Source organism: Leptodactylus fuscus, chromosome 4 (assembly GCF_031893055.1).
Source record: "Leptodactylus fuscus isolate aLepFus1 chromosome 4, aLepFus1.hap2, whole genome shotgun sequence".
Classification (NCBI taxonomy): domain Eukaryota; kingdom Metazoa; phylum Chordata; class Amphibia; order Anura; family Leptodactylidae; genus Leptodactylus; species Leptodactylus fuscus.
This window is the reverse complement of record NC_134268.1, coordinates 134,468,808-134,490,467: the sequence shown is the minus strand read 5'-3', so window position 1 is coordinate 134,490,467 and position 21,660 is coordinate 134,468,808. Positions and strand designations below refer to the sequence as shown.

Here is a 21,660-nt window from a genome sequence, read left to right as displayed (position 1 = left end):
GGAGAAAACATTTGAGGCCACGCCATTTTGTGCAGGCAAAACATATACTTTTCTAATGGGTAAATTTTGCGCTACCAGGAAGTACAATTTGTCACGAATAAAACAATCTCAGAATTACTGTGGTAAATTAAAACATTCTGAACTTACCACATAAGTTGACACTAAATAAGTAGGCAGCCATGGGAGGATGTGGTTTACATGCATACAATCAGGATTATGTGCAGATTTTCACCAGCTTCAATAGTAACTTAGCAAATTAAAGGCATTTAAAGCTCTGTTTACCTCTTGTACAAATTGTGCATCAAAATCCGCACCTACCAGGTGGTATTTTCTGCTTCTTATTCTCTTTGAAATCTGCCTCAAATTCATCACCAAATTCCTCATTGGGAAAGTACTCTTAGGTGTCTTCATAAGACTGAGGATTAATTTTTCTATATGTTTTTAGTTGTGGACCTGGATGGAGGATTTACAAAAAGAACTACTGGACGATGTGTATGCTGAGTCTGTAGAAGCTGTTCAGGATTTAATAAAGCGGTTTGGACAACAACAACAAACAACTCTCCAGTTTACAGTCAATATAATTAAAGAAGGAGAAGACCTTATCCAACAGTTAAGGTAAATACCAAACCTATGTTTTACAGTAAGACAATAATTTGTCATTTCTGCTTTTCTTTTTCTAGAAGTATTTTCTTACCCATTTTATTATTGTTATTGTTGTTATTATTATTATTATTTTCAGGACAAGGCAAAATCTATAATATCAACCATATCATTTATCTGTTTTATCTGTATGTAACAAAGACATACTAGGTTATTAGTTGTGTATCCTTTTAAAATACATATGTTTTGGATTAGCTTTTATTAATGTTTTTGGATGTTCATGTGAAAAAAAAAAAAACATACAATTTTACCTTTTTTGCATTTTGTTTTAAAGGCATTTGCTTTGCTTGAAAAATGGTAGCAACTTTGTTCAGCGAGTTTTGATTATAGTGATAATATATTTATATTGGTTTTAGTGTAATCTTGCCCTCTAACCACTCAATTTCATGATCACTAATGATCATGGCATCTGAGGGGTTAAGCAGGGGTTAAACATTACTCCTGTGTGTGTGACATGGCAGTACTGTATTATTGCCGCATTGACCATTATATTACATTATGACAAATTAGTATATTGCTGACCATTAAAAATAAATAAGTGAATAATCAATACAGTTTTAGTTTACAGGATATTCTCTTTATCATTGCAACAGTTTAAAAAAAAAATAAAAAAATTAGAAATCTTGCAACCAATGGTTAATTTCTTAGCAACATCCTCCATCTTAGTGTTATAAGCAGCTAAGAACTAGGGCTTAGTCAATAGGTGCTTCTTAAAATTATTATTTTTTCCCCTTACTGCAGACAGGGTAATTGAAGGAGCCTCCTTCTGCAACCAGTTGTCTTACAGCCAACTAATTTTGGGGTGCTCATATTTTGAAAATGGCTCTAATTTTCATGATACAGAGGTGCTTTTGATATTTCTCTCAGCCTTTAATACAATACTGGGAAAAGTTTGCGCAATCAGTATTGAATCATCTCAGAATGACCAATAGAAAGATGGCAATAAAGGCCAGGTGATGCAGCAATCCTAATTAAACTTGCATCCCACAAATATATTCTAAGCCGATGGCTGGTAAGGTAATGTATGGGATGTACATCTCACCCAGACTACTAAGCTGGGTGAGATGAGAAAACTCCAGAAAGAACGTTTCTCAGCAGATAACTATTGTCTGCTGAGGGATATTTCAGAGTTTCGGTTACTGGGCTGGATTTTTAGGAATGGCAGGTAGGTTGGTAGTGGGACCTGTCATTCCACCCCCCTCCAGTCCTCACTTTGGGGATGTTCTGGCAGCGACTCAGCTGCAGAGAGTCTGCTCATCAATGGAGGCTTAAGAAGCCAGCTCCAGCAGCAGACTTGGGGGAAGAGCTTGGCTGGAGAGCCAACAGAGAGGTCATATTTTTGGAGCTGTGTCTTGAATGATTCTGCTGGCTTTTGGATTTCTGTTGTTCTAGGTGAGGTAACCTATTCTATGTTTAGTTAGAGCCTAGCCAGGCAGGTATTTATTTTTGTATTATTTCCTTTTGTTGCTGGACTATATTTTTGAGTGAAAATAAAACGCCACCTTGTCACTTTTTAAAGCCATAACTTTTTATTGTTGCATCATACTAGCTGTATTCTTATTTTGTGCAAAACCTAGTTGTATTCTTCAATGGTTTCATTTTGAAGGGCCTTTAAATTAACTGAATTTTACGATCACTTTCTGAAAAAAAACAAAAGGAACGATGCAAATTATTCAAATTGTTTTGAGCTGTTCACCATAAGGCATGAATGATTTTTTTTTTTACGAACATTCTGCCTGACCTTTTAAAGGGATCCTATCATTCAAACACATTTTTTTTATCACTAACACGTCGGAATAACCTTAAGAAAGGCTATTTTTCTCCTACCTTTCGTTGCTGCTCACTTAATGCACCTCTCCCCCCCCTCCTGTTCTTCTTCGGCCACTCCACTCTGCCAATCCCTTCACGGGCTACCGGTGCCCAGCGAATAAAGCTCCAATTACTAACGCTGACATACAAAGTGTAAGCCGATGGCTGGTCAGGTAATGGAGGGGGTGTACATCTCACCCAGACTACTCAGGTGGGTGAGATGAGAAAACTCCAGGAATGTTTGTTCTCAGCAGACAACTTTTGTCTGCTGAGAATTTTGGTAAATGCTCAGTACTGGGCTGGATTTTTAGGAATGACAGGTAGGATTGGTAGTGGGACCTGTCATTCCACCCCCCTCCAGTCCACACTTTGGGGATGTTCTGGCAGCGACTCAGCTGCAGAGAGTCTCCTCGTCAAGGAGGCTTAAGAAGTTGCTCCAGCAGCAACACTTTGGCAGAGTTTGGCTGGAGAGCTGACAGAGAGGTCATATTTTTGGGAGCTGTGTCCTGAATGATTCTACTGGTTTTTGGATTTCTGTTATTCTAGGTGAGGTAACCTATTCTATGTTTAGTTAGAGCCTAGCCGGGCAGGTATTTATTTTTGTATTGTTTTCCTTTTGTTGCTGCACTATATTTTTGAGTGAAAATAAACTCTACCTTTGTTTTGGACTAAAGAAACTGGACTTGTGTGTCTATGCCACCCCACCTAGCAACCCCAGACCCTGACAAAAGCCATCCACAACCTGTCCCCTCCATATATCTCCGACCCAATTTCCCACTACCTGACCACACGTAACCTCAGATCCCCCAAAGAGGCTCTTCACACAACAGCCTCCAAAGATTTTTCCTGTGCATACCCAATATTCTGGAATGGAAGATACATAAGACTGTCCCCCACAATTGCAAGCTTCAAGAAGCTGCTGAAGACACACTTATTTAGGAAGGCCTAGAACCTGCAATAACAGTACTACCACCACATCACCATCTGAACAGCCTCTCCCCGCACTTTCTATCTCTATCCCTCATAGACTGTAAGCCCTTGCGGGCAGGGCCCTCTACCTCTCTGGGCCAGTCAGTCATTGTTTGTATTATATTTCTTTTGTATATTTTGTGTACTGTATGTAAACCCTCAAATGTAAAGTACCATAGAATTAATAGGGCTATATAAATAAATAATAATAACAATGTGTATGCTAGGAGAGATAAAATATAGCCCCTTTAGTGATTTCCACATACTGTGTAGATACACCAATAAGGACGTTATACCAGAACATATCATTTTTCTGTGTGTGGGACATTAATAATAATGTGGCTTTCTACTGTGCCATTATAGTGTTTGGGGGTAAGGAGCTTTATACTACATATTTCTTTACATCACTGATTCTGGAACAGTTGAATTTTTTCTGACTCTGATTGGAGTTGTGAGCCACGCCTCTCTGCGTGACACTGTCCTTTGGACATCACAAAGCTCAAAGAAGACCTGTCACCCAAGTAGACAATAATAAATAAAATACATCATTTGATTCTTGATGTTCCCCTGATCAGTTTGGTGTTTTTCTTTTTAAATCTGTCCACTCTTTCAGAAGATAAGGCCTTTGGAAGATTGTATGTACACTAGCTAGCTGCTGGGCCGGAGTGTTATGTTTTTTTTTTTAAAGAGAAAGTAAAAGCTTCCTGCCCATATGGAGAATTATAGCCAGTTGACATATAATCTTTTAGGGGCCATATCTTTTGAATGGTTGAATGGATTTTTGAAAAGGAAAGATCCATATTGAGGGAGACGGCAAGAATCAAAGTATGTATTTTAATTATTATTTTCAACTTTGTTACAATTCCTCTTTAAATAGTACACCAGGAACTAAAACAAATTGTGCTTGTTGTACAAGAACGGTGAAGGCTAGAATAAAAAGTCCTGGTGGAGGTTGTGAAAAGTCCTCTAAGCAAATACTGTTTGAGGAACAGACCAGATGTTGCAAGCACATCCCATGACAGAGGCCAGTGGAATTGTCACAGGATGCTTTCCACCTCGTGTCCCTCCCCTATACTCCCCCAGCACCACCACCAAAAAATGATGGGACCCTACATAAAATGCATTGTTTGATGCACAAACCTAGAGTTATCAGCTTCAATTTTTCAACAAAGACTGTTCTCATACTTGCCATTGTTAACTAAAGCATTCATTGAATTCAACTTGCTATTAGGAAGGTGGGGAGTCAAAATAAAAAAAAAATCCCAATATCCCTTTGGTAGGAAGGGGCTAAAATGTTGCTCCGCCCTACAATGCAATGTCATTCATTTGATATCCATTTTGCTGTTGACAGACTTCCTTTTAAGATCCTCAGAGTAGTTCATAGCCTGAGAACCATACTCAAAAAACTTAGCCAGGTAGATCATAGAATAACATATTTTTTGGATCTTATAGTTTTGTATCCGTAAAGTACACTCTTCATTTCTAAACTTTTGCAGAAAATCTGGGAAAGATGGAAATCTTGCTTCCATTGATGGTCAAATCCAGGTGGTCTCTAGCCTTACATAAGATGGTCTGAAAGTTGGAGCGTCTTGTCAAGTATTGGTTCTGGTCATCATCCTGATGCTAGGGCCCTGGTAGGCAATATCCTTGGTATACTCAGTAGGGTAGAACCCCCTCATCTTCTCTGCTATATTGTAATCCCCTCGTTGTTGCGCTAGAGTCTTTTCCCAAGGTTATACGTTGTAGGTTGCAGTGCCATAACATCATGCATAGTTTGTCATCTTTATAGAGGACCTTTAATGTCCTCATCAATGTGCGTTTAATACCATTATATACCCGGGATGTGCCCCTGTACTGGAGATATCGGTACCAATATCTCCCCACTGTTTGAAATGCAGGCCTTAAAGCCTAGTGTCAATCCTTGTATTGTCAGAGGGGATGTTCTTTATCGCTCAGTGATGAAGCTGAACTTTGATGGTGTTCAGCGCACTTTCGACTGTCGACTTTCTTGCGTTGTGTAAAACTTCACATTGATGAGGACATGAAAGGTCCTCTTTAATCTCCACTCTTCTGGTTTGTTCAGAGACGTTTTGCAAATCATGGTATGTTAAGGACTGTAGGTTAGCTAAGTCTTCCTTGACAGTACTTCTCCTCTCCAAACATGCACTCCCATATACTGTGCACACACTAGCTTCACAGCTGTCCTGAACCTGCTCAAGTGTAGATGAAAATTTGTCATTGAACCATTTCTTTTAAAGCCTTTGACCACACAATCTTAAGTGTTTTTTCACTTTTATGTTTTTAAGGGATTCAGCAATTTCAAGTAATAAGACTCCGCACAACAGCTCTATTAATCACATTGAAAGTGTTCTTCAGCAGCTGGATGAAGCTCAATCACAGATGGAGGAACTTTTCCAAGAAAGAAAAGTAAAACTTGAACTCTTCCTGCAGTTGCGTATTTTTGAGAGAGATGCAATTGATGTAAGTTATTTTTTATTGTATTTTTTTGCTTCAACTGCAGAATATTGACGTATGCATGTAAATACTCTTACGTTTCGAGAAATACCTACTATCTAAGGTAGTCAATTATGAACAAGGGTGTTAAAGGATATTCTTGTTGAAATAAATCTGTGGTCAGAATTAAAAGGTTACATTCACATTAACCATTGATATGAAAAATGTTTATACTGTTTATGTTGGAATTAAAATGTACATAATTTTTCAGTTGCATAAATCAAAAGTATTGTGTATATTAATGTGAAAAATAACATGATTTTTGGCCACTATATGACTAATTTGTCTGCACTATTGACTTATGCAGCGTTTGTTGAAAAGTTAGTGATGCTTCTTCAGATACACTTGTTTGTAAAAATATTAATCAGAATTTGTCAATTATGCACAGGCAGATAAGAAATGGTTAGTACCACTTTATTATAGTATATATCAAACTTGGCAAGTGAGTAAAATCAATGTGTTCGTGGGCATTGACCTTTCTGATGTTTTGGTCAAATGTGTCCAAGGTATTAGATCACCAGTGGTGCGTTGGCACTGCCATGTTTAACAGAATCGTTGTTCCCCAGAACATTATTTGGGGTATATTAACCTATATTCATGACACCTGGAAGCCTATCGAAGACCACCAGGCCTGTCGTCAATACCCTTGTATTACGGCTACTGTAGTATTGCAGTATATTGTAGTGGTGACGAGACCTCCTAGGGTATAAAAGGAATAAAAATAAATATAATATAATTTTAAATATATATTATACTGTATACACAGAGATCGTAAAGTTATTCCCAGAATCGTACCAAAATATAGAATACAGTGAACATTTCATTTTGGCAGCATAGTAAATGCCGAAAAATCAAAGGAAGTCGTTCAAATTTCACTTTTTCTCCAATTCCATCCCATTTTTTCCAACATTCCAATAGATTGTACCAAATAATAAATGGTACCATTATGTGGAATACTTTGTTCCGCAAAATATAAGCCGTCATGTGGCTCTGTGAATGGAAAAATTTAATTATGTAGTTTTGTGGGGGTGGAACGATGTGTCAAAGATGAAAATCGAAAAATGCCTACGATGTAAAGGGGTTAATCATGTGACGACCTTTTGAAGGCGTACTTGTCGGCTGTCTCTGGCCTTGATATACCGTAATTTAGATTTTGCATTTTTAACGTGTTTTTCATCCTCAGACTTTGTTACATAGTCTTATTTCTCACCCAGAAACAGTCCTTGGACCATGCAATCCAGGATAAAGTCTCTTCTGCACTACCTCTGCTTTTACCTAATCTCGTCCCCATCTTTATCATATTATAAACATTTGTAATGGACCTTCAATGTGACTGGTATAGCAGTTTAGTACAGAGCGAGGAGCAAGAGGGGTTTTCCTCAGTTAGTAAGGTTGAAATGTCCATCAAGTTTAGCCAAGGAATGAGAGGGTGTGACTGAAGAGTCAGGTCCAGTTTTAGACAAACTGTGGCCCTGATCAAAATTTAGAGCACGGTCTCATTTGCTGATATGCCAACACCGCTATCATATCCACTATATTCAGAAGGCAATTGCAATAATTCCAGTGGCAGCATCCCCTTTAATAATGCCCCCTTTCTGCCCTAAAACATAAATATCCATCACCCACTTTTCACCACACATAATTCAAATGACCAACTTTATACCGCCTAATAGAGATATACATGTGTATATCTTATCAATTCATCCCTATAATGGCCCCCTATAATTGTCTCCCCTTATATGTAGTAGCCCTGCTATATATAATAGTTCCCCTCTATAAATAATTGCCCCCCCCCTCCTTTCCAGAAAACAATAAGTCTATTACTCTCCTTAGTGCAGTCCCCTGATGAGTAGAGCAGCCAAAGAAAAACTGTCTTGCTAAGATCTTGGTTGGGGTATACAGTTTCAAAGAGCAAGCTATATGGTGTCCCTTATGAGGGTGACTATCTGTTTGGTTTAGGTCTTGATGATATTTTGAAAAAGGCTTCAGGAAAATGGATTTCTTATAGAGCCCTAGTTTTACCATCGGAGATGGTCCCAAGTTGAACATGACCAATCACTCCATTAGTCCTGTTCAATTTGGGAATATATCTGACTCCCCATGAGTAATTGCTACAAGCTGGATTTCAAAAACTTCCCTCACAAAATGTTTTCCTCCTGCAGATAGCTAGATGTTGAGAAAGAAATCAAACTCCTATTCCAAAACAAGTACTAATTCTGGACATGTAGAAAAGCAAGGTCAGGCGATATCCTCCCCAATATTCTTAATTTAGAAATAGGATGGCTCTCATAGGGCCATCATAAAATTAAAAGCCTTAAGCTGATTCCTCAAATACAATAATTTCAAAATGGAGACTATCAAGTCAACAGTAATTTTGTTGTACCAGGACTGCCTTATGGCATCAATAGATCTCACAGATGCCTATTGTCATACTCTGATAAATTAATAGACTCATAAAATCTTAAAGATGTCTCTCCGAAAAATCTTCGTTTGATTTTAAATTTCATTTGCTACCCTTGGGTTTTTGTTTGGCTCCAGAATTTTTGCAAAGTTATGGCATAAGTGACAGGATTCCTACGGCTGCAAAGCATTCAGATTATACCTTATTTAGATTAATTTCGTCTGACAGCTCCGAACATTTACAAGCTCAAGTTGCATCTACGAACGGTGTAGAGCTACCTTTGCAACCTGGGTTGGCTCATCATTTAAGAAAATTCATATCTTCAAAAATCGCTGTGGATATTTAGCTCTCTTGTAATAGCTTCACTTGTTCAACAAAAAAAAAGCAATAGTCCTTCATAAGTCCTTTTTTTCCCCATCTATTGAGCTCCAACAAACTCTATCAGAAGTGTCATGAAACTAACCTCTACTATCGCACCAGTTTGCTTTGCCTAGACTCTTGCAAGACAGCTGCAAAATGACCTACTTCATCTGGGACAAAAGACAAACTTCTTTTAACAAGAGAATCAGAATTCAGAGATTTGTAAAATATTCTCTTTGGTGGCAAATCAAGAGGAATATTCAAACGGGAGTTTATTGGACTTCCCGAGCAAGTTATTGTCACTGCAGGTGTCAGCCGTCAGGGGTGGGGCCCCACACATCCTCACCATCCATGGTTCTTAAGCCATGGAGCTAATCATTAGCAGAAGTATCCTCAAACCTCAGAGAGATTTTCAGCAATCTCAGAATTTCTTATTTCACTGCAACCTGAATTGAGAAAAAAGCGTTGGGCAACACAACTGCGGTAGCTTATGTCAAACATGGTGGCAAAAGAAGCTTTACCCTATCCTGTGTAGCAGTGAAACCAAAATTTTTGTGGACAGAAATAAGCTTTTTATTTTTGACAGCGACCCATCTCTATGGAAATCATAATAAAGTAGCAACCTTCCTCAGCCAGCAGACCTTAGAAGAGTCTGAATGGGGTCTGAAGCTATAAATCTTATGATGAATTACTGGGGTCTCCCTAACCTATTTGGTCAAAATGCACTTATGGCACCGGAGTAATGTCAGTTATATTTATTTGAGCCCTATATTCAAAATCGGAAATAAAAGTATCAATTTTGGGAGGGTTTTTGCATTTGTAAGGAAATTAAATTGCAATTGTCATCTCTGTTTTCCTCATAGTAGTGTCTTTTTCCCTGTATTAAATTTTGAGGTTTTCTTTCTTTTCTACCATGTTGTAGACACACAGTATGAGTGAAATCTTATCTTGGAACTTTTTGGATTTGTAAAATCATAAACTGCTCAAGCCCCATCTTTGCACGGATATTTCCATTTTTGGAATTTTCATCATTGTAACTTTCTCATCAATGAATGTTTGAGTGTGTTGGCTAAAAATTTAATGTTACGGATATTTTGATAGTGACAGGTGTCAGGCTCTGACTCCTATTTTTCTACAAAATAGGAGTTATACTTTAACATTTATGCATCCTCAAGGGTCTTAGTCCTGGTAATACAGTAACATACATACAGAGATTCACATCATCTGTATAAGATTGTGTTATACCAATAAGAAGGTAAAAATGAATTAGTCTGATTTTAGAATTATTTTGACATTTGTTGCATACACTATTACTAGAGAGTACTATTACTCTCGATAATGTCTACAAAATGGGAGTGGCCACTCTAGTATCATGAGCCTGCCCCTTTCAGGTTGTCTTGACTGAGGTGGACCCATTGGGTCACTGCTTCATCCTCCTTGGGATCTTACTTTTGTTTTGGCCAATCAGATCTGATTGATTCTTTATCTGTTCTGGGGTACCAGACCTCACTGTGGGACAGAGTGCTCATACTGGAAAGCAAATTATTTTTCTTATGTTAAGGACCTATTGTGCTGACCCCCTTTATGGGTACCTCCTTCTATGTCATGCCTCTCTAGGCATTCCGTAAACTTAACCACACTTATGACCTATAGCAAATAGACAATCCTCAGCCTATTTTTATTTTTTTTTTTTAAGTAACAGCTCTGTGGACTTGCTATAGGTCTGATTCTGTGGTGAGATCAAGTCATGGTCCTAGTAGACATAGCCCTGATGTCTCTCTGAACATTCCCCACTCACTAATCAACCGTAAAAATTTATCCATTTGCTTAAAGGGATTCTATCATTAAAAAAACTGATTTAAACTAATAGCACATACTAATAGCCTTTATAAAGGTTATTCATCTCTTACCATTATCTTGAAGGTCTGTACTGGCGTTTTTGAATTTTTCTTCATCCTAATTGTGCTCAGGGGACGTGCCCTCTCTGCTATGAGTGCAGCATTCCAGCGCGCTCTTTCTTCTGCTCTGTCCGGCACACCCCCTGTACTGAGCACAATTAGCATAAAGAAGAAAAATTCAAAATCGTCAGCGCCCACCTTCAAGTTAAAGATAAGAGTTGAATATTCCTATGTGCTATTAGTTTAAAACTGTTTTTTTTTAATTATAGAATCCCTTCAACCAAATTGGGAAAATTAGTATAAATTAATTACTATCAGTACAATTAAAATATTTCAATATATCCCTAACCAATCTAAAATCTTAACCCTTTAGCTTTTGGAATGTGACTGTATTGGAGAATTGACTAGTATCTGTGATTTAGGTATTGCACATCCATCTAATTCTTACATTGTTTTTTCGTCACTTATCTAGAAGTTAAAAGTAGACTGATACAGTATGTGTACATTGGGACTCCAACAACCTTGATGTCTGGGTGTAAGTGTATACGGGCTAAAAGGGACTCAATACAGAGATCGAAGTTCAGGAGGACAACTCAGGCATGTGCCATTACCAAACGCCATGGAGGAGTAGAATAATGCCCCTAAAGCTAAAGGCTTCCAAGGAAGCTATCATAAGTTACCAGTTTTTGTGGTCAACAGCCTTCTCCTCATCCAAACTGAGGAGTAAGGCAGGGATTGAGTGATGGTTAGCGACCTCAGTTTTTCAAACCTTCCATTTGTTTTGCATCTTTTGGGAAATTTTAAAAGAGGACCATTTTTGATGTGGACATCAGTTTTGTGTCTTTTATTTCCTTTTTGCCTCATAGATAATATCAGACTTGGAATCCTGGAATGAAGAACTTAACTTACAAATGAATAACTTTGACACAGAGGACCTCACTCTTGCAGAGCAGAGGCTACAGCATCATGCTGATAAAGCACTGACTATGAATAACCTGACGTTTGATGTGATCCACCAAGGGCAAGAACTTCTCCAGTATGTTAATGAAGTGCAATCTTCAGGTATTTAAATGTTTTATTTTATGATATGAGAAATAATCAGTATTTACATATTTTATAGATTGCATACTAAGAGCAGCTCTGATGGGTACATTGAAGGCATAATATCACACACACAGTATAATTCGTGACTGTATCTGATATTCCCTTACTATGGCTAGAGTCATGAGCTAGTCTGAGATATAATACATTTGCAGCTTCTACTTCAGTTGCTGTGGAGTATTAGAGGAGAGACCACAGAGGGCATGTTGTGAAGGGAGATGGGGATCTAATATGCTGTTCCTGTGTGTCTATAGATGATCTGATGTTTTCATGTTCTCACCAATTCAGTCTAGATGCACAGGGGTTTTCACCTTTAACCCTCCATATAATATAATTTTTATGTTTTAACCCTAGGGATGATTTTGAATTTGAAACTCTGTTTTCTTATTTTGTAAAAATGCAAAAAAAATTATGTTATGTTATGAAAGCAGTACTTTTCTCTCCTCAGATTTCGAACAGAAATCCTTGTGGACCGCATTATAGTCTATGGGGACTGTGGGTTTCGGCGGGTAACCGTTTTTTAAGCAGATAATGTTTCTGTTTTTCATGTCCTCACGCGGACCCGAAGACTGAGGCACACGCAAAGGTTGCCAGGCAGTCTCGTATACGGCAATCTAAAAAAACAGAATTACGCATATCAGAATATACTGACATTTTTTTTCTTCAAAATTTAGGATTAATGGTGGTAAATAATAAATATATAAACTTGGTGTAGCTATAATTGTAACTCACATAGTACAGATAACTTTTAATTTTGTCTGGGAGTGAACACCATATAAATAACACTTAAAGTTGCAGAAATGTAGTTTTTCTCTAACTTCACTACATTCTGATTTTTTTTTTTTTTTTAAACTTTTGAGTATGTTGTATGGAATATTAAATGATACAATTATACTGTACAATTTGTCCCGCAAAAATTGAGCATTCATATGCTTTTGGAAGACTATGAGTAAAAAGCGAAAATCGAAAAAATGGCTGCTGTTGGAAGGTGTTAAAAATTTTACCTTACCAATAATGTCTCCTCCCTGTAGTTATGTATGTCTTCTTAATTTGTTCATTTTTGCATAGGTGTTGATCTTCTCTGTGACAGAGATGTGGATATGGCAACACGAGTACAAGATTTACTTGAATTTCTGCATGAAAAGCAACAGGATTTGGATCTATCAGCAGAACAACACAGAAAACATCTAGAGCAATGTGTTCAGCTTCGCCATCTTCAAGCTGAAGTAAAACAGGTATAACATGAGTTGTAATAAAAATAATCCTCTAATCCCCTTACTGACACTAGGTTTACACAAGCTTTGGGTTTTCTGAACCTGAAGGGCAGCGGTTACACATGGATAGTGGTGGACCCCATTGAGCAATTCTGATTTTTTGAATGCTATGTTAGATTATTCCTCCCATTGTTTACAAGTTGTTTCCATGGTCCATGGCCTGAATGTGATCGAATGATGTGAGTCATGTGCTCTCTGGTGGGAGCTGAGTTCTCTCTCCGTTATGTACAGCTCTGTGATCAGGACAATCCGTTTAGCTAATTTCAGTATGCTAATAAAGGATCGGACAGAGTTATAAAGTCAAATATTTTGTGTGCCACATTTGCAAGTGTGAATTTTTTTAGGCACTTTTCCAACCTGTACCAAAAAGGGCATGGTCTTTTTGGAAACAGGCCTACACTGCAACACTGTACACCAAAAATGCACCAAGATCATTTACAGCAACTAATAAGTAGTGTAATGTTAGACTTGGCAGTTTATCAAAAAATCATCAGTCACTTTTGATAAACCTGGACTTGTAGTCCAAGTTTGCAATGTCCCAAACGTAGACACTATTAGTAAATCTGCCCCTCGAGCACTGTTGGGAAAGGCATTAAAACGTATTTGAAGCAAGTAATAAATTTGCTCTTCTCTTTGGTATGCACTTTTTGGTGCTATATACGTCTCATAAATTTTGGTTTCTCACTCTTATTTATATTTTATCTGAAATATTACAGGTACTTGGTTGGATCAGGAATGGTGAATCTATGCTAAATGCTGGACTGATTACTGCCAGTTCACTACAAGAGGCAGAGCAACTTCAAAGGGAACATGAGCAGTTTCAACATGCAATAGAGGTAAACTTTGTTCTAATCCTCAAGAACTATGCATTTTCAAAATGTAAATGTTAGTGGTTTATAAAAATAAAATAAAATTTAATAAAGTTAAATTTACAACAGTAATGTTGGGGCTGTTACAAGTTCTACCACATCAAAAGATTTGTGTTGCCTTAACCACAAGAAGTTTTATATTCTAACATGTTCCTGTTACAAACTGCTATGCTTTACAGCTGCACTGCTTTAGAGAAAGCATAGTTGAATAAAAAGTTGGAAAAGGGGTGATGGATCCCTGACTAGCTTGGCTTATTTACCAGGCTGTACCCAGATTCATATAATGTTTTTGCTAAACCTCCAGTCGTCACACTATGAGGGAATTTATTCTGTTTGTGGGTGCACTGAAAAGCTGGAGATTTAGGGATCAGTTGCAAAATAAATAGTGGCTGGTTTTTGTTTAGAGTATATTCAATTTTATTTTTTATTTTAGCCCTGTGCTATTTTCACTGAGATTCTGTCTTCCTAATTTACATCAGGGAAGACAGGCTTGCACATTTCAGTGAGCTCCCTCTATTGGTTTGCAACACTGAGGCACCCGACTTCCTTGGTTGTTTTTTTTTTTTTTTTTTTAGTGGAGGTCTAGTAACTGTCTCAATTAATTTACCCATCCCCGTGTCCTGTTCAGTGAAATCTTCCTCCTCATCCTGGAGGGGACCCTGCACATTCCGTCATCACAGATCTGATTTGGGAACAAGACTGTCACCGTGCTGCCTTAGAATAAATTCTTTTATATTACATGCTTATGGTCATCAGTCAAAGCTTTTAAATGTTGGTTATTTTATGATCATTTCATATAGATTTTTTTTTCTCATTTCAGAAAACACATCAGAGTGCACTGCAGGTGCAGCAAAAAGCAGAGGCTATGCTTCAAGCTAATCATTATGATATGGATATGATTAGGGATTGTGCAGAAAAAGTAGCTTCACACTGGCAACAGTTGATGCTGAAAATGGAAGATCGTTTGAAACTAGTGAATGCCTCAGTAGCTTTTTATAAAACTTCAGAACAGGTATGTATTTAAAGTAATGTGAGGCGGGGCTTAGCTCTCACTTACTCTAAGGGGAGCGGCGCACGCCTGATTTGCTAGCTTGATGTTCGTGCTGGGAGCTAACCGCTGCATTAGTGATTACTCCTAATAGAAATCATTCATGAACTGTACATGCTCAGTCTGTTAGGATGGCACATGCATGTTTATGTAGTCTTGAGCTAATAAGCAGCTATAGTGAAGTGAAAAACAAAATGGAAACTCTTGTCCTTAATGAAGATGAACTACAAGTCGTATCTATTGACAACAGTGCTTAAACAGTGGCAGAGATAGGGGACTTCATTGGGCTTTTTCAGTGACATGTACACTTGTACACTTTTGCTAAGTGACAGTAACATTTTGTAGCTTACATAGATCATGGGATGTTTCTTAGCATGTTATTTCTTGTATGTCACATTGGCAATTTGGTTCATCCCTATGTGTGTTGAAACACTGGAGCATATTTATTATGCCTAGCCTGCTAGTTTTCTGGTGTGCAAAGCATAAAAAGTTGCACTTTTTGCAAAAACTTTTTTAACCACTTCCGGACCGCCCATAGACTATATACGTCCGGGAAGTGGTTGCCCAGTTCTGACAGGACGTACCTCCAGTCAGAACACAGTAGCTGCACAGAGATCGTGTAGCTACTGAAGCTGGGAGCCGGCTGTAACTTCAGCCGGAGCTCCCAGAGAGATGGCAGGGAAGATTTACTACCTACCTTGCCTTCTCCATTGCTGTGTATACAGCGCTCAATGAGTGCTGTATACACAGATATGGATGCTGCCATAATTCAGCCACCCTCTGACCCGGCGGTCACATGATCCGCCGGGAGCAGAGTCTTGCAAGAGCTGCTGGGTCCTACAGGGCCCAGATCAGCTCTGTATACTGTGTATACAGCGTGCAGGAGGCTGGATTTCTCCTGCAACTGAGGCTAAATGTACCAGCCCCAGTTATAGGAGAAATCAGCCTCCAGTACAAAAAAAAAAAAAAGTGATCAGATGTCCCCAAAGGTCTCTTATCATCTTATGGGGACACAATCTGAAATAAAAATATAATAAAGTTTTTAAATTTTTTTAAATAAAATAATAATAATAATAAAAAAATATGCTAATAAAACGCCGTTATTAAAGGTTATAGCCCCCACCCCTGACGACACCATACAAAATAGAAATTACCGTAACGGAGAGGAAAAACTATATTATAAAGTTTTTCAGTGACACTTTATGTTATTAAATAAAAAATTAAATTGAAAACCAGACACAATTTCCCTCCTATTTTGTTTATATTTTCCCGGTTATAAAAACAAAAATTAAAACACATTTGAAAATAAAAACAACATAAAAATAAAGCCCTATGTGTCCCCGAAAAAGACGCAAAAATTAGTTGACTGAGACATACAAGAAAAATGTTACAGTCCTCAAAACCGCACATAAAAAATAAACCTAAAATGTGTCTGGTCCTGGACCACAAATTGGCCCTGTACTGAAATGATTGAACTCTGCACTGCCTTCACCACTTCCCGGGGCTTGACAAGGATGGGCAGGGGACGGGCCCATCTGGCTTATCAACGTTTACACCAGAAATTTGGCATAAATGATGAATGATATGAATGAACTGGTGTACCAGCTACCAAAAAATTTGCCATCCCTCATCATAATCCCAATAATAATAATAATAAATTATAATGTCCTCTTAATGATGTTGCCCATAGTGCACCCCCCCCCCCCCCCATTTCTGCTTCCATTGCCATCTTGCTGTGCAACATGATGGTCTTCGATAGTGGTGGTGTGGATCAATGGAACACCTGTAGCAGGATAGCTCATAGCCCAATGCTGTGCAAACATCTTCTTGTTTGTGTCAGCATTTGTTTGCCACCCTAGGCTAGGGATGAACTAATAGAACTTATAGCAAAGACATGACCCTGTTGTATTAACGAGGGGCTCTATCATTGGGAAAAGTCATTTTTAACTACACATATACTTGCATAGTCTTTAGAAAGGCACACATACGTTTTGTATTTTAATCCCCTCAGTGTTTTTTAAATAAACCTGTTTTTATTCATATGCTAATTAGCCTCCAGCGTGCACCTAGAAGTCTTAGCGGGCACACACTCTACTATGTGTGTGTGAGAGCAGGGGCTTATTGGTCTTCAGCTGCAGCCTGTGCTGTACACACAGCACACAGTGCTCGCTATGACTTTTGGGTGCACCCTGGATGTTAATCGGCATATTAATAAAAGCGGGCTCATTCAAAAACCACTGACGGGATTGCCATACAAAAGGTATGTGTGGAATAGACTTTCTGAAAGATATGCAAGTATAGATTTAGTTCAAAATGACTTTTCCCAATTATAGAGCGCCTTTAAATTATACGCTAAATCAATGATGAAAGGCCACTGTTTCTGTATGTGCTTTATAAACAGCAGGCAGCCATTACTTAGAGATAAAGGGCAACATCTTCCCTTTAAACACAGTGGCTCTGTATCCACTGTGTACTTTGTTAGGCTGCCTTAAAAAACATGTATAAAATGTTGTGCCGTTTGGGCTTATTCTAGAGTAGATACAGCTCCATGTTTATGACAGAATGATTTAAAGTGATGCTTATATTTTTTTTAAGTTGCAGGTTTTTGGTTTGTTTGTTTTTTAAACATCTCTGAAATATTATTCTGCATTTTTTTACTTTTATTTTAAGGTTTGTAGTGTTCTTGAAAGCTTGGAGCAGGAATATAAGAGAGAAGAAGACTGGTGTGGAGGGGCTGATAAACTTGGACCAAACTCAGAAACCGATCATGTTACCCCAATGATTAGCAAGCATCTTGAACAAAAAGAAGCTTTCTTAAAGGTATGATTTTTTGAAGCACCTTTGCTTGTATACCCATCTCTTGTGAATGTAGAATTTAAATCACAACCTGGATATATGATTTTTTTTCTACCCCGGAACATTTGGGCTAATATTATATAATGTTTCTGACTCTATTCAGTCATTAATGTATTGCATATTTTATTTTTTAATAGTTTAAACCTTGTACATTTTATTTTTTTTTATTTCCTGGTTTATTTCTCTTCCACCTGAAGATAGGTCAAGTTGGTTGAGCATAATGGTTTAGCATTTACTACTTTGTCAGTGTTATCCCATGCTTCGATAGTCAGAACAAAACTAACCTGATCGGAATGAATCAGGTCAGGCAGGAGGGGTTCAAGCGCAGAGCAAGTTCCTTGTCAAAGAACATAAGGTCTACATTAAGGAGAGAGATTAGATGTTAGCTCATGCACGCTGCAGGGTCCTTACCCTCTTTATGTATGACTGTGATGCGAGCCCAGTCATATCCAGGGAAGGAACTGAGCCTTTAAACAGAGAGTTTAGGACATGTTCCAGGGACCTTGGAATGAAGACAAGTACTGTTTATAATACGGCGCCAGAACGTTAGGACCTGGAGCCTTACTAATTTGTATGGTTTGGGGAGCCAAACCACCTCTTCAGCAGAGATAGGTTGATCACTGATACACTGAACTCGGCATATAGTGCCAGAATGCCTGAATTACTGAGATACTGTTGGCATACAGAGGATAGTGACGAGGAAAAGACACCTCTCGTTCCAAATGCCAGGGTGAGTCAGACTCCAGAGGTCTATCAGCGGGTGAAGATCAGCAAGGGTAAGCACTCCAGTGAAGAAGATACTCTAATGGGAAAATGGTGAAGGCAGGGGGCTCTGAGTTACAGGGACCAACAGAGCAGTGACATTCCAAGAAAATGGGGAGGGGGTCTCTACAGTATGTCCACCACAGAGGTAGAGCCGTGGAGGTCCACACTGGAGCTTGATGTGCGTGCCAAGAAGACCCCCAGTGAGAAGGTCAGGTTCTCAAGGCACTGGAGGCTATAATGCAAATCTAGCAAAAAGAACTTCAAGAACTTTACACATTGAACATGGTGGAACAGCAAGTAACATAGAGATATAAGAAACCAGCACATGGACAATGTCTCAATGAGAGGCAATCATATGACAGGTGGACCGAGATGAAGCCCTTTCCACTTGACGTCAATGATCGGCTGGGCCGAGGTAGAAGGTTACAAAGCAAATAGCAAGGGAAAGTCCATCCAGTCCGGGAGGTTTAGAAATTTTGCCAAGGAGGCCACTTTGTCTGAAATGTGGAAAATGAACACCGTGCCTCTTTGAAGGTGAAAAGGATGGCCCCATCTGTAAGAGGCTCCATCCTCAACAATATATTGCAGGACAGCCTTGATGATTTGTTGCATTGATATGTTGTGACAATATGTGTGTATCCATAAAAGGTACTAATCCCTTCCACCATGCCGTTTGGAGAATGTGTTCCATCTCTCTGAAGAAATAGAGTCGGCAGAGGACATCACAAGGTTCAGAGGAATGGTTGTGCCTAGACCCAGGACACTGTCTATGTTAGCCTTAGTTTCAGTGGAAAGATGAGAGGATTGTGCTGAATATGGTAGAGTGGAGCTCAGCCGGAGGAATATTGTCAGTGATGCCCCTTAGTTTGATAATTCTTGCAACAAGAGGACGAACCTCATAAGGTTAATTAAAATTAATTAAAAATTGCTGTGCTGTAGTCAAATGCTAATCTAGCGACGTCATCTGCTGCTGTTGAGTAAAGAACTTTGCAGATAGAGAATGCGGCTCTGTCCTGAACGCGGAAATAATTTGCTCATGCTTACTCCTGCCTCTAAGTCCTTTTTTGTGGGAAGCAAACTGAGAAGTTTCCAGATATCCACATGCTTGGGACATTGCGTCCTGTGACAGGGGGATGCAGAATTTTGCAGGGAGGAATCGGACATATCTTACTTAGGAAGGTGGTGTGCAAAGGGCATCCAGAGTGGAGGAAAAATCAGAGCAATTTAACCCAGGATCAGCTAGGGTAACGGAGGGCAAGGCAGAGAATCAGCTCAGCAAGTCTCTGGCATCCAGGGCAGGGTGGGGAGGTTCCTCCAGTGAGGCCAGTGGCTGGCATCTTGTTAGATGGGGCCCCAAGCTATCAGTGTCACCTTCTGGGAGATTTGAGTTACACCTCTGGCTGTACAAAATAAACTTATTTGCTTAATTTTTTTTAATGTTAGCGTATTCATTCTAACCATAACATATTAGAAATGCTGCTACTGTACCTTTGTTTTTAATGCTGAAATTTTTAATGTGTTTACTTTTTTTTTTTTTTTTTGTAGGCTTGCACCTTGGCCCGAAGAAATGCGGATGTCTTTCTGAAATATTTACATAGGAATAGTGTGAACATGCCAGGAATGGTTTCACATGTGAAAGCTCCGGAGCAACAAGTAAAAAGCAAGTTTCCTTTTTAAAGGCTTAATTTAAAATAAATAAATTAATTAAAAATTATGGACTCGTAAGGCATAAGGACTCGTTTAAAAAAAGCAAGTACTAATAAATAATGAATGTGGTGTTTTTCATAACAATGAAAAACATCTTTCCTCTCCAAATATAACCCTTTCTCACTACAGCTTTTTATTTATTTATTTATTTATTTGTTTGTTTACGCTCTGCTTTCCAAATCCATAACTTTTATTTTTCTTTTCTTGGAGCCATATCAGGTATTATTTTTGCAGGACAACTTGTACTTTAATGATAAAAGTACTCTTTAATATTACGTATTATTTAGCGGGAAGTTGGAAAAAAAATCAGAATTATTGTAACTAGAGAAAAGATTTATTTGCCCCCGATTCTTATGAGTTTCATTGTTACAGCCTTCCCTATGTCGAAAAATGACATGTTCTTTATAAATCACAGCAATTTCAAATGTACATAGTTTTTGTCCGGTCTTAATACCTTTACAAAAATCTAATCTGGATAGGGGTTAACTTGAAAACCCCTTTAAGAAAGCTCTGCATAAATGAATGCCCTCAAACCTCAATAATCAATTGAGGAAGAGACCCGGATGACATTGCCGGAGCTGAAGAACCAGAATGCATGGGAAGACACCAGAGCAATGGGGACTGGTGAATATGAATTTTATTTTTTTCACTGCCACCAGTTGATTTAAGCATTAAAAGGGTTGTCCATTTTTGCCTGGGCAACCCCTTTAAATAGGTTTTCTATCTAAAGATTTCAGCTGCCCGCCTGTCTCCTCTTCCCTCCACTTCCTGATTTACAGCTTAGGCAAGCACTTTGCTTAGTGCTTCTTTTTAAATTGCAGTTTTACATCCAGACCTAGCAGAGCTACTGCTCAAGAAACTTTACTAGCCCTTATCCCTTTTCTACAAATTGAAATCCTAATTTTTAGACCTTTCAGTAGCATTTGATACAGTTTACCATGACTTATACATAGACCCTAATATATAGATGCTAAGACTTTTGTGGAATTGATGGCACAGTTCTTCAGTAGTTTAGTTCCTTCCTGGCTGACAGACCACAGAGATTATCTCTTGGCTCATCTTTGTCATCACCAGTCCTGTAAAAGTATGGGGTTCCACTGGGGTCATTGATATCCCTAAAGCTACATTTTTCAGTTTAGATTTTCAATTAATCAAAATAATCCAGAGTCATATACTGGCCTATCACTTCTATGCAGATAACTATACTGGGCCAACTATATTGGGCTGGGCAGTTGAAAAATAACCAAAACTGAAAGTCACCTCAAATAGATTATTGCTATTTATTTTTCATCCATGCCTTCCAATCTTGATAGTTTTATTCAGTGGCGTATAAATAGAAGACCTAGCATCTAAAAGGGGAGTGTCCTAAAATGATTATTCATTAATCATAACCTGAGGGTTTTGATTGTTCTTAACGGGGTTCTGCAAA

The 21,660-nt window shown here is 38.4% G+C and overlaps 1 protein-coding gene across 3 annotated transcripts in view; it reads left to right on the top strand.

The window, feature by feature from the left end:
- TRIO (trio Rho guanine nucleotide exchange factor) overlaps nucleotides 1–21,660 on the top strand; it is a 200,143-nt gene that overhangs the window by 51,280 nt on the left and 127,203 nt on the right. For all 3 annotated transcript variants that reach the window (XM_075271066.1, XM_075271068.1, XM_075271067.1), the window contains exons 12-19: nucleotides 446–615; nucleotides 5,745–5,919; nucleotides 11,478–11,673; nucleotides 12,781–12,947; nucleotides 13,703–13,822; nucleotides 14,676–14,867; nucleotides 17,574–17,723; nucleotides 20,070–20,184. In XM_075271066.1, the coding sequence (XP_075127167.1) occupies nucleotides 446–615; nucleotides 5,745–5,919; nucleotides 11,478–11,673; nucleotides 12,781–12,947; nucleotides 13,703–13,822; nucleotides 14,676–14,867; nucleotides 17,574–17,723; nucleotides 20,070–20,184 (1,285 nt within the window). The remainder of the gene's footprint in view (nucleotides 1–445; nucleotides 616–5,744; nucleotides 5,920–11,477; nucleotides 11,674–12,780; nucleotides 12,948–13,702; nucleotides 13,823–14,675; nucleotides 14,868–17,573; nucleotides 17,724–20,069; nucleotides 20,185–21,660) is intronic.